General features: G+C 58.5%; 5 protein-coding genes across 5 annotated transcripts; 1 reads left to right on the top strand and 4 right to left on the bottom strand.

Annotated features, from left to right (window-relative positions):
• The first annotated feature begins 733 nt into the window (after positions 1–733).
• QBC33DRAFT_81057 (uncharacterized protein) lies at positions 734–2030 on the top strand. Its single transcript, XM_060433100.1, has one exon. It carries the CDS (start codon positions 864–866, stop codon positions 1722–1724), a length of 861 nt encoding a protein of 286 aa, XP_060283431.1. The 5' UTR covers positions 734–863; the 3' UTR covers positions 1725–2030.
• Positions 2031–2748: 718 nt separating this feature from the next.
• QBC33DRAFT_81195 (methyltransferase domain-containing protein) lies at positions 2749–4712 on the bottom strand. The gene is made up of 4 exons (XM_060433102.1): positions 4130–4712; positions 3634–4050; positions 3393–3554; positions 2749–3308 (listed from the first exon to the last, which is right to left on the bottom strand). Exons 1-4 carry the CDS (start codon positions 4414–4416, stop codon positions 3143–3145), a joined length of 1032 nt encoding a protein of 343 aa, XP_060283430.1. The 5' UTR covers positions 4417–4712; the 3' UTR covers positions 2749–3142.
• A 598-nt stretch (positions 4713–5310) lies between these two features.
• QBC33DRAFT_81168 (minor allergen Alt a 7) lies at positions 5311–6600 on the bottom strand. Its single transcript, XM_060433101.1, has 4 exons — positions 6455–6600; positions 6213–6298; positions 5631–6127; positions 5311–5546 (listed from the first exon to the last, which is right to left on the bottom strand). Exons 1-4 carry the CDS (start codon positions 6479–6481, stop codon positions 5383–5385), a joined length of 774 nt encoding a protein of 257 aa, XP_060283429.1. The 5' UTR covers positions 6482–6600; the 3' UTR covers positions 5311–5382.
• A 1038-nt stretch (positions 6601–7638) lies between these two features.
• On the bottom strand, positions 7639–9545 carry QBC33DRAFT_80949 (putative major facilitator superfamily transporter protein). Its single transcript, XM_060433099.1, has one exon. It carries the CDS (start codon positions 9337–9339, stop codon positions 7948–7950), a length of 1392 nt encoding a protein of 463 aa, XP_060283428.1. The 5' UTR covers positions 9340–9545; the 3' UTR covers positions 7639–7947.
• A 1236-nt stretch (positions 9546–10781) lies between these two features.
• Positions 10782–12533, bottom strand: QBC33DRAFT_559340 (uncharacterized protein; the record flags this gene model as incomplete). The annotated part of the gene is made up of 2 exons (XM_060429964.1): positions 10782–12332; positions 12414–12533. 2 exons carry the CDS (start codon positions 12531–12533, stop codon positions 10782–10784), a joined length of 1671 nt encoding a protein of 556 aa, XP_060283427.1.
• Positions 12534–12782: the final 249 nt, after the last annotated feature.

The raw sequence follows: 12782 nt of genomic DNA, 5'->3' as shown, positions 1-12782 counted from the left end.
GGGGCTCATGGCCGTTTTATAGGCTTCAGACGGTCCCCCAGACTGTTCTAAAGATAATGACCTCTTGTACAACGCCTTTGTCTTCCCACGGATTATGAAAGAACACTTCCTTTGAGCACTGACATTGATCCTGTGGGAACAGAGAGCAGAACTATATCCTTTGAGTTGGTGCAATAGTCATTCTTTGACCTCGTTGAAGTGTTGCAAATGTGCCTGGCCAGCACGGAATATCTCAGGTCTGCAGCTGACAAGCATTATAGTTCTGATGAGATGCAGGCCTTCACCTCCTGAATATAGGCGCCACAAATTCCTTCGATTACTCGTTTTCCTTATCTTACCCCTTTTTCTCTCTAAGGGAGCAGCAAGAAGTGGTGGTTGACAGATTGTAAGGATAGGGTGTCAAGTCCCGGTGTGAGAAATATAGCACATGTTGAAGAATACGGCGATTTTACAATGCAGAGGGAACAGCATGAAATATTGATTGCATTCCTGGTTAATTAGACACTGGACAGTTCTAATGAGGAGGAAACACCCAACTGCCACACACACATCATGATGCGCCGCAGCTAGGCTGGAGCTGGTCCCCACTGTAATATAGGGCATTTAGCGCCGGTGTGGCTCCCTCATCATGACAACTCGCCAGTCAGCAACGACTGGGGATTTTCATCGGCCATCCATCAGGTTGATGCCCCGAACTCGGTGTTTGTGTTAGAAAAGTGAAATTTGTGATGCTGTGGACAATTTTTCATCAAGACACTCACAAACCCAACACGCCAACCTCGTCAAACCGCATCGCCATAATACCAGGGATTCCCACTTAAATTCCAATCTCTTCACCTGCCCTCAACCCCCTCCACAAGGCAATGCTCCTAAAACCCATTTCGACCTCCAACGAGGACATATTCAGCACCATGACCGGTTCCAACTCCCCCCCTTCACCACCACCACCACCACCAAACCACCAAACCGACGACGTCTGGGCCGCCTCCCCCACCATCACCACCCCCACCACGGCAGCGGAAGGAACGGCGGCACCGGCAGCACCACCAGGGACAGCAGCAGCAGCAGCAGCAGCAGCAGACCACCAGCACCCCTCCGACATCCCCCGCCTGCGCCGCGAGCACGCGACGGCCGGCTACCGCGACGGCGTCGCGGCCGCCAAGGCGCGCTCCGCCCAGGCCGGCTTCGACGAAGGGTTCGGGCTCGGCGCCGCGGTCGGCGCCCGCGCGGGGAGGCTGCTGGGCCTGCTTGAGGGGATCGCGTCCGCCGCCGCCGCCGCCGCTGCTACTGCCGAGTCGGGGGTGAGTCCGGGAGCTGAGGAGGACGGTGCTGCGGGGGGGTCGGTGGTGCGCCTTTTGGGGAGGGCGCGCGAGGAGCTTGGCGTTGGGTCCGTTTTTGGGAGCGAGTACTGGGAGGCGGATGGGACGTGGAAGTACGAGGTCGCCGGCGGCGGTGGTGGCGATGGGCAGCGGCAGCGGCAGGAGGAGGGTGGCGACGAGGGGGCGGCCGGCGACGACGAGGTCGTTTTCGCGGATGTCGCTGCGGCTCACCCGTTGCTGAGGCGGTGGGAGGCCCTGGTCCAGGCCGAGGTCAAGAGGTGGGGCGTCGACCTGTCGGTCCTGGCCGAGGATGAGGCTGCGGCGAGGGACCACGCCGAGCAGCCGCCGCCGAAGAAGACGGAGATCAGGGCGCCGGCTCAGTCCCGGGAGGCGCTGCTGTGGTGAGGGGAAAGAGTGGTTTTATCGTCTCCAGACCCGTCCGCTGCGGGAAGTTTCCCCAATCCGGCATCGGACAGACACGGCTATCATGGTTAGTCCTGCATGCCTCAGCCATTCAACTATTGCTTGTACAGCCGAGTTCGCGATTGGGGCGTGGCAGGAGGGTCAGGGCCCGTGGATTGTGGGCGCAGGCTTTCCTTGCGCGGAAATCATTGTCGTTGCGCGGCCTGCGACAGGGATCCAAATGATAAGACCAAAGTCTGTATTGTACGTCACCTTGTCTCGGGCTGCGCAGCCAAAAAAAAACTTTTACTGACTGTTGCACAGGTCGAATCGTCCTCAAGCCGAGGATGGGAAGTACGGAGTCTCCAAAACATCAGCAGGCACACACAGATTTACGGTATAGAGCTCTTCCAAATGTGCGTTCCTATGTATATATGGTTAGCAGACTGGCGGGTCGTTTTCTCCGCCCACCCGTAGGCGGGAATGATGAGGCATTAGGACCTTGGAACGGGGGCGATGACACTCTACTATGTGCGTCCGCAATGCCCTCCAGGCCCCTATGGAAGGTTGCAGCACTTTAGAAGCCTGCGAAATGGAGACCGAGCTCAGTCAGGCGTTCCTAGACGCTTCAATCGGAACTTAGCTGGGGCATGGGGAAGCTCTCGGCCCCAAGTACGGCTCCGGAGTGGCCCTCCGGGTTCACGTTCAGCCAATTCTTGTGACTGTCTGGCTGATCTGTCGGGGTATAGCATAGGTAGGATATTTGTACTCTCACGCCCCAAGAGGTAGTGTAGTGATTGGGCCTCCATCATCCTATCTTTGTGCTATTTATTCCATTCCGAAGTATACGCAGATCAGTCGTTATCGATGCTTTCCACCTGAAAGTCATCCATTGGTTATGACAGCATTGTCTTCCTAAGGGGGTTGGGATATGCCGGTGTGTTTCCTACCTCTACCGTTGCAACCTTTCCGTCCGCTCCGGGTCTAACTGGGTGGGAACCAGGAGGTGTTTTCAAGGTATCTGCAGGGAGAAAAAGTTGGCATGATACAAATTTCTTCCAGAATTCCTTTTCTTTTCTGTTTACCCCTTGACTGAGGGAGGGGTGCGAAGTGAGATCACACGCGGTCACGCAAGGGGGAGCGAGAGACGGCGACGCGGAGGAATGCGAGGAGGATAAGGAGCGCGTTTCCTGGAGTTCGTGATGGCGGCAATCCGGCGACCGCGGAGCAAAATGACTCTAAATCCACACGGAATGCTGCAGTAAATGCGATTCACAAACCGACCGTGCAGAGGGTGTTTGACCAGCCAAACGGTGATGTATCTCTATTTCCAGACAGTTATGTATTCGTACAGAGAGGACAAAGATGCACGCCTGATCCACAAAGAGAGAGAGAAAACAAGAATAAGAACACAAAGCAAATCACCCCCTGGCTCCGTCGAGGATGATATTCCTTCGGTCTTGCACATTGATAAGCGTGTACTCGGCCATGTTGGGGTCCTTATCCCCATTGACGTTCATCGTCACGGCGAGCAAGTTGGGCTCCGTCCAAGCTGGTCGCAATCCGCGCGACTCGAGATTCTCCCACCTAGTTGATTTCGCACTTGGTCAGCTCCTCGGCTCTTGGACCGCCAAACAAGAGACACATGGGAATGGTCTGGGTTGTACTTACCAATCAAGATAGCCCTTGGCAGTCTGCCTCCCAGCGAACAGGTGGATCTCGACGAGGAGCTGCCCGACCGGCAGTTCCATGCCCGCCTCAGCGGGGAAGTCACGGGTGAGGGCGTCCATAGATTCGAACTCGGCGAACTCGATGTCCATCTTCAGGACATCACTGTTTCAGGTGGCAACCATCTTGTCAGCCCAGGGAGGAGGAAGGTAAGGGGCGATGGGGAGGGCGGGCCCGGGCTCACATGTAATCATGCCCATTCATCTTCATCAGGTCGGCGATGCTGTAGAAGGGCGGCTCCTTGGTCGTGTCCGTCTTGCCGCTGATGCCGGCCTGCATGAAGCGGGCGCGGTCGCGGTTCGACGGCTCGAGCTGGACGCCAAAGTCGACGACGGAGAAGTCGTACGCCCAGACCTGGCAAGCCGTGCGCGACAGCATCTCGTTCTCGAAGGACGACTCGTCGCGCACGCCGAAGCTGTAGATGACGCACGGCCGGGAGTGCGACGACTCGATGATCCGCGACAGGCCGCACACCCACTTGCCCCCGTCGCCCATCCGCCCCACCCGCTCCATCTCGTGCGGGCAGCCGTACGAGGCCGGCGTGAAGTCCCACACCGTGTACGGAGTCGCGTGGTAGGTTGGCCCGGTCTTGGCCGCGTATCTGGAGTGGGGGGCGCGGGCGTGTCAGTATGGCGCGGCGCGGGAGTGGGGGAGGGGGCGGTGCGCTTGATGACACTTACATGGGCATCTTGTCGGCCGTGCCCCAGTCCTGGCTGATCAGGTCATGCCGCTGCTTGACCGTCTTAGCCCACGACGCCTCGGCGACACTCATGTACTCCTCCAACGACGACCGGCCCGACGGCCGTTTTATCCCCTGCACCTTGGTCGCCACCCAGTCCTTGGAGGCGGAGCCGATGTGGGTGGAGTGGAAGACGGCGAGGACGAACATGACGGCGGCAGCGAGCCAGAGCATGTGCGTCACCCGCTTGGGGTTGCTAAAGACGAGCGAAGGATTCATGACCGCCATGCTGAAAGTTTGAACGAGAGTTGAAACAGGTGGTTTGTGAAAGAGAAAGGAAACGCGGCAGGATGGGGGGACATGGACATAATGACATGAAGAAGAAAGATGGGAGAGGATAACGCTAGGGAGGCGCCACCGAAGGAGCGCGTCAACCTCCCTGGGGGGCTGAGAGATGCATGTTTCTCGTGGGGAATGCCTGTCACCTTTTGGTCCGAAGTGCTAAACCCCATCGTTATAATCCGTACCGGTAATCCATATCCCTTCTTTGGCGCCGCCCTGGACTGGGCTGGATCGCCGTGGAGTGGAGGCAGGGGACGCTTGAAGGCAGCCTTCAATCCAGTTGACAAGCTAAAATGACATCCGTGTTAATAGTAGGTAGGGAGACGCATGCCAGCCAATACCAATGGCTGGTAGACATTCCTTGCGAAGCATACGGGCTATCCGTACACCCTCACTCCCCCCTGGCTGGCACTGGACGGCAAGCTATGAGACAAGGGAGGCCGTGGCTGGGGAACCCAGGGAGGCAGTCGAAGAATTGCATAGCAGGGAGAAATAGGGATGGATGGACAGGCATTTCAGTGTGGCGTCTTTTTAGTAAAATATGAGGAGGGGGTCAGCGCACGTTTGTAAACGGCATGGCGGCGCCCATATCTCGTATTTCGACTGCTAGGGCACCCTTCATGCATATCCAGCCGCCCTACAACCAGACAACCATTGGTACCTGAGCAAGCTTGGAGATTGGGCCAGAGAAGGGGGTCAATCCGGAGCATACCTCCAGGTCTGGCCTGTCAGCCTTCCACGTGCAGTCAGTCTGGTTATGATCCGACAGGAGGGGAGTGAGAGTGGAGCCGGCTGGAGTGACCCCCCAGGCGTGCACGGACCCAGATGATGGCTTTTCATAGATGGACACTGGGAAGCGCTTCTGGCAAGGTTCATACTCGAGTAATTCATGCAATCAATTGAATTTACGGATTAAAGGATAGCACACTTCCCCGGCAGCCCACAAGGCCCCTCTTTAGACTCTTCTGCCCGAGTGTTTGTCTGTGGCTGCGACGATGCCGGCTGTTCCTTCTTCGCTGCCGCTGGTAGTGCAGCATTACTACTTTGGCCTCCGTTCTGCGTGGCCAGAGTCGGCGCTTTAGCTCCGCGGCTCCCGCCTTCCGTCCCGTTAGCACCATCGCCGGCCTTACCCTTCCTATCACGATCATGAAGTCACGCACCGGTGGCCCTGGCGACCGCCTGGTAGAAGAGCCCGCCCTGCGTCTGGGCAATCTCAATCTCCCGAGCACTGGGTTGGCGGCTGCCGTCGGTACCAGCAAAAGTGCCCGCGCCCCACGGCCCGCCTCCGTGCACCTCGCTCAGGTCCGCCATCAGGGGGAAAGTCTTTGCGTAGCCCAGTGGCACGTAGATTATGCCGTGATGCGCGAGCGTCGACATGGCTGCGATGGCTGTCGACTCCTGCCCGCCACCGAGCGAGCCCGTCGAGATGAACAGCCCGGCGTACTTGCCAAAGAACCCGCCGGTGCTCCACTGCTTGCCCGTTCTGTCCCAGAACACCTTCCACTGCGCTGGGAAGTTCCCGTACCTAGTCGGAATGCCCATGAGGAAGCCGTCGTAGTTCTCCAGGACAGCGGGGTCCTCAAGGATGGGGATGTCGGTCGGCTTGGCGGGGGCGTGCATCTTGCCGAGCACGTCCTCGGAGAGAGTCTCGGCGAGCCTAGTGCATCGTTAATAGACCGCCCAATTGTCATGACCTGTCCTGGTCTGGGTGAGGTCTTGCAGTCCCGGTTGGAGCTACTCACTGGTACAGATCGGCAGTGCCACCGGCCTGCTCAATGCCCTTCTTCTCGGCCTCGGCCAATTGCCTGATGTGGCCGTACATCGAGTACTGTCGCCAAATACCTGTTAGCGAGGAACCCTTACCGTCGAGACAAGTGAGGATTCGACTGCTGTACGCAGCCGTCGTGCAACTCAGACTGTGCTGTCCGTATCCAGACCTTGTCTCGTCACGAACCTAGGCCATGGCCGAGGGAAGGGCACTTACGAAAACGATTGCGATCTTGGGTGCCATCTTGGATGATTTTTTTCTGATTTTCGAGATGCGGGAAACGATTAAGTGGTAGTTGCTCCAAAGGGTGTTGGCCAGGTAAAGGTAGATCGCAGGGGAATCCGGAATCCGGGAGTTATCTGGGTCTATATACCTGTTCCGGTCGAGCGCGAGTTTCCCTGGCCAGGAACTGGGGCAGCTCTTGTCTGTCTCTTGTCTCTATTTGGAGGGAGGTACCAGCGCACCTAACCTAGGTAGGTACGTACTTAATCAGCACAATTAAGCTTCTGGGTATCTACCTTATCAACCTATTATGATATCATCATGTAATCGCGCCACCAGGACGGGCATTCGATGTGACAGTGGCAGGGATGAAGCTTTCTTTGGGGCTGCGATGGTCTGGGCCCAGGCGGGAGCTTGTGGTTAGGCAAGCACGGCACGGTACTTACTTCTCTTTTAACCTAGACCTGCTTTCTAGGTGTTCTGCTGTCCGGAAGGCGCGGTAGGGATCCCGTCTCGGTAGAATTCCCATCTGGGCACCTTTTGCTGAGGACCGCTTGAACCTCTGAGATGATGCAATTGCCCCGCCATTAGCTGACTAGTAAGTATGTATACATAATTATGCCGCCACTACTTCGTAGCTCGTACTTCATTAGGATTAGCTCCGAATGACGGCCCTTCTTGGCCCCTCTTGGCCCCGCTTGGACTTAATAAGGGCTGACATTTGAATCTCGTAAGGCTCGCTGTTGATCTCTCGCCCCAACGCTCAATTATTAACAGAATGATAAGCAGAAAATCTTCACCTTCAATCGTGACCATCTTCAGCCTCAATGATGCGCATCAATGGCAATGTGTCAGACGAAAAATGTGAATTTCAAATCCACCTACCCCGCCTGACTGACCCGAACTGGCCAGGAGACCCACAGAGATCAGGCATAAGTGCCGTGATCCTCATTGGGTACCCGTAGCGGCTTGGTCTAATGTAGGTACCTTCATGTAGGCAGGGACGAATCCAGGCATCAGCCAAACTATCTGGTCAAGGCGTGGACTCGGAGCTTCTACTTTGACACAGTGGTCCATCTTCTGGACGTGGATATTAATTATCTCTCATCTCTCCTTCTCCTCCCTATCTCCCTCATTCACGTCCCTTGATGTCTCGGCCTAATCTCTCTGACAAGCCACCTTCATTATCATTCTCTAGCGTCGAGTTGGCATGATGCGAGCGTTTCCACGACTATAAGAGAGCAGAGGTTGAAGTTCCAGGCACGTCTGAAAGCAGGGTGGCAATTAGAAACCTATTAAGTACTACATATGAGAGTTATCCATCCCCAACTCTGATCTTCACCAGGCTATCCGGTCCGATATGTCTATAACATGATGTATATCCAGCCGAATGCCAGTCCCAAGCCGCAAATGCAAATATGGTACTCCGCGCGATGCAAACAAGGAAAGGCTGTTTGTTGCCGTCTTGAAACATTAAGCATGGCCTCTCACGCTCTTAACACCCCGTTCTTCCTATACAACACGAACCTCGCAGCCACATGCAGCAGCGCGGCCAGCAGGAGGCCAGCGGCGCCATAGCCGATGGTGCCCAACCACCGCGACTCGGAGAAGTCGCCGAGGATGGCCCCTGCGATGGGCGTACCGATGAGGATCGAGATACCCGTGGCCAGGAAGCTCATGCCCATGCGCGCGCCGACGCGGCCCATGTCCGGCGACAGCGCGACGACGACGCTCGGGGTAAGGCTGACGACGCCGCCGGAGAAGGCGCCGTAGAGCAGCGCGAAGGCGATGAGCCCGCCCAGGTTGTGGATGCCCAGCCACGCGAACGCCAGCACCGCGCTGGCGGCCGTGCAAGAGGCCATGATGTTGAGGCTGCCGAGGCGGTCGGCAAGCGCGTTTGGGACGATGCGGCCCACCACGCTGCCGGCGTTGAGCAGCGTGACCAGGTAGGGGGCCCAGCCCGGGTCGGCGATGGCGTGGTCGACAGCGAACAGCTGCGTGTAGAAGAAGGGCACGTACAGCACCAGGAAGGCGAAGACGTTGCCCGCCACGAAGACGACGAACGGCGCGTCGCGCAGCGCCGTCCAGTCGACCAGCGCCCTCGCACCCCGCGCCGACGGCGGCACGCGCGTGCGCATAAAGACCACGGGCACGGCGCTGATGGCCAGCAGGACAAAGCTGATGACGCGCGTGGCCCAGCCGAAGCCGACGACGGGCTCGAGCCGGCTGAAGATGATGGGGAGGACGATGCCCGCCAGCGGGCTGCCGCTCGAGCTGATGCCCAGGACGAGGGCCCGCCGCCGCGAGAAGTACTGGCTCAGGATCGCCGCGCTGGGCAGGAAGGTGAGGCCCATGCCAATTCCCATGCAGAACCCCTGCGCCAGCAGTACCTGCCAGTACTGCGTGCACAGCGATGTCATGAACTGGCCGAACACGATCAGCACCAGGCCCGCCACGATCAGGTGCCGGAAGTAGCCGGCGTCGTACAGCGGGCCCGACACGACGCCCACGAGCATCAGCAGCGACGCCTGCACGGATCCGATCCACGAGATGTTGGACGACGAGCTGGCCTTCAGCAGATCCGTCTCGTAGTAGGTCTGGAAGACGCCGAAGCTGTTGACAAGACCCCAGGTGTTGACTAGGATCACCCAGCTGCCAAGAACTTGGAGCCAGGCTTGGGTCCCACCGTCCGGTATTCCGCCATTGGCCGCCGGCGCCGGCGTCGGCTCTTCGGTTTCGTCCGAGGTGGCTGCTGGCGGGGCATCGGGAGCCAAGGCCACGGCTTCGAAGGATTTTTCTCCTTGCCGGATTTCTTCCTGCCGGTCTGAGTCTGAGTAAGATGCTCCAAGCTCTTTCTCTACCCCAAGTTCTTTCTCCATTGTCGCTCGTTGATGGGTTTCACTGTCTCACACCTTTGGGGAATAGCTCAATCTCAATGCCAGAGAGGAGGCCGTCGAGATACGTTCCAAGAGTGGAGCACTCCCGATTTATAGCAGTTGGGAAGGCCACGCTCCGAAGCGGCTCGGCATGTATTCCTCAATTCTTGCTTTCCCCCCTATTCTGACTCAAGGTCAAGTGCGTGGCGTGGAGAAAGCGCCCGTCAGGGACAGTAGTAAGCCCCTAGAACGGTGAGGAAGAGACAGTCTGAAGTAGAAGAGTCAATCGATGGAGATTTGAAATCAAACCCATCAATAAACCCCCCCACCCCCTGGCCGAGACAGTGGCCATTCGGGAATAGCACGAAAATGCTAAGCCGTACTGCGTATGTACGCCCTTGGCCGATGAGGCTACATGCCGCTTCTCTCACTGGCCTCCACCCTCTTTACCGCCCTTCTGGTGACCAACCAGATGGTGGTTCTGTACGGGGGGAGCATGGATGACGGGGAATTGATGACCCCGCCTCTTACTTTTCAACGCGAACGGCCCTCTTGCAATCTAAATAAGCTTAGCTCGTTAGCCCCCAGTTTTGGTGGGCGGCATCTACGTATATGCTGGGAAGAATTTGCCGCCGCGGTTCGTTCCTGGATACGAAGCTGATCGAGTTGGTTGAAAACGAAAAAGGCAAAGACCGAAGTCAAAGGCCGAAGAGCGAGCACGCAAGAGAACGGCTTCAATCATAATTGTAAGCAAACTCGGGGGCCATGTCGTCATTTCTCCATTTATCAATGACAGATCGATGTAATCATAAGCCGAGCCGAGGTAAGTTTTGTGATTAGCAAGCGCAACCACCCCCCTGCCGGCGATGCCTTCCAGCTGTTTGTAGTGTTGGAAGAACAGCACATAAGGATAGAGCATAGATATTCAAATGCAATATCAACTTGAAGAGCCCGAGTTCTACCAACTCTTGTCTGGCTTGTCTGCTGAGCCCTTCAGGCCCCCTGCGACTTTATTACCTAGAAGCGCCCCGTCCAGACCCCTACTCCCTAGACATCGGCACCTAGTTATACAGTACAAGTGTAGATAACCTCAGGCGTGCTCTGAAACCCGACAAAATAAGCAAAAAAACAGAAAAGGTATTTCTGTCAGAAGACGCTGGAACGATGTAAGACCCATGGACAGCACAAGCACGCCTTTCCGCTGTCCGGCATGATAGTCATCCATCGTTACTGTATGATCCCTTCGTAAATAATCCCAAAGATTGCTTGCCATGACAATAGACCACAAATAGAAATTCCCTCTCAACTGCCAGCCAGCCGACCAAGCCAGGCAGGACTCCCCATTACCTAAGGCCCATATGATGCATGCCCTCGCTCTGATATCCAAATGTCGCCCTGGAGAGGGGGAGAGGGGAACAATTCCCATAACCGCCACCACCTCCCTCCTAGTCATCCCCAGGCCTCGCACTGGACGGCTCGATAACGATCTGCGGCAGCCGACTCAGCCTCAGGCTGGGCAGCTGTGGGATGCCGCCCACGCCCCTCGACCCGCGCCTCTCCCCGCGCTGCTCCCGCTCCCGCTCCTGCTCCTGCTCCTCCACCCCGGCCGCCAGGTCCGCCATGTGCGCCGACAGCCTGTTATTCCGCGTCCGCGTCGGCCACCCGGGGTAGTCGGGCGGCGGCTCGTTGTAGGGGCTGTTGGCGCCGGAACCCCCGGAGTTCACCGGCGTGAGAGCGATGGTGCTGCCGCTGCTGCCGTTGCCATTACCGTTGTTATTATTATTGCTGTTGTTGTTATTATTGGCGCTGGCGCCGTCGTCGAGGCTCACGTCGTCGTACCCCGGCGGCGAGTGCGGCGGCATGTCCGCGTCCCCGAGGTCCGCCTCCTCGGCGCCCGCCCTGTCGGGGATGATGGAGCCGCGGCGCGTGGTGATGCCCGACAGGCGCGGCGTGTTGGGCCCCGAGTTCGCGCGCGACCGAGCCTGGCTGTGGAGGCTGTAGTGGCTGCCGGCGGTGGCCAGGCCGGGCGAGCCGGGCGGCTCGCCGCCGAAGCTGTGGGCGGTGTCGATGCTCAGCGCGGAGCTCCTGCTATAGTCCCGGCGGTGCAACAGGCTGCTCGGGCCGGTGGCGGTTGTATTAGTTGAAGTGGTGGTGGTGCCGTTGGCCGACGCGGCGATGCTCGCGGCGTCGCTCAGCAGGCCCACCCGCTCGCTCTCGGTGCTGTTCGCCCTTATCCTGGTGCCGTCGTGCCTCGCGATGCCCACGTCGTGGTAGCTGACACTGCTGACGGCGCGCTGCCGCGTCGCCTTGATGCGCTCGTGCTCCCTCCTCAGCTCCTCCACCTCGGCCGTGTTCGCGCCGGGGGCCGGCGGCGCAAGCTCCTGCAGCGCGACGCGGTCGTTCCGGTCCCGCGCCTCCCGCCGCCTCCGCCGCCGCTCCTCGCGCTCGGCCACCTGCCGCCGTCGGGTCATCCTGATCTGGTACAGCGCGTCCATCTCCTCCTCGCGCATGGCCTCGTCGGCCTCGGCCGTCGGCAGCTCCACCACCACGTCGATGCCGTCGCGCTCGCCCTCCCGGCCCAGCACCTGCTCCGTGTCGGTCGGCTGGATCCGGTAGGCCGGCAGCGTCAGCACGCTGCGGACGCTGGTGTTCCGGTCGACGCCACTGTCACCGGCTGCCGCTGCCGCCGCTGCCGAGGCCGACGCTACGCGGCTGTTGCGGACGGCTCCCATCGGCCGGGCCGTCCGTATCTCGCCAACCGCGGCCTGGGAGCCGGGGGCGCGACCCGGGCTGGTGTATGACCAGTCGGCATCATCGTCGGGAGACAGCTCGTAGCGGGGACCCGAGCGGCGGGCGGGGACCTTCCAGGAAGTCCATAGACGCTTGAGGAAGGGGGTGGGGATGTATTTCGGGTTCGGATTCCGCTTGCGTAGGGTGCGGACTAGGAAAACTGCAGCGGCAAGGCCAATGAGGCCGGCAATGACAGCGACGACGATCTGTGCACACAATGGTCAGGATCCTATTCATGATATGGAAAGTTGATGTGGTACGAGAGAGTGTCCGGCGATTAGGCATACAACGTTTGTAAGAGGCGGCTTATTATCTCCAGCTCTTCTCCTCTTGTCCCTCGCCTGCCAGCGATCTGAGGCGGATTCAAGATGGAGGACGGGGATGGGGATTCGAAATGGTACGGGCATTTTAAAGCCCCCCCCCCAACAACAATTGAACAAAGTCGAACCGTTGGATATTAGTTATCGTCGTGGTACAGAAGAGTTCTCCAGCATTGCTCTTGGTCTTTTTTTTCTCGGCGGAGGGTGCGAGGCCGGCAGTGTGACGCCTTTGCCAGTCGTCCCAGAGGCCCAGGTGGGTAGGTAGGTAGCCTAGAGGTATTCTCGTGGTGGCTGGGATGGAGCAACGACAAGAAGCACAGGCCAAGCTCGTCAGTT

This window comes from Phialemonium atrogriseum, assembly GCF_030411735.1.
Source record: "Phialemonium atrogriseum strain 8032-3 unplaced genomic scaffold QBC33scaffold_13, whole genome shotgun sequence".
In the NCBI taxonomy this organism is placed as follows: domain Eukaryota; kingdom Fungi; phylum Ascomycota; class Sordariomycetes; order Cephalothecales; family Cephalothecaceae; genus Phialemonium; species Phialemonium atrogriseum.
This window is presented reverse-complemented; position numbering and strand designations above follow the sequence as displayed.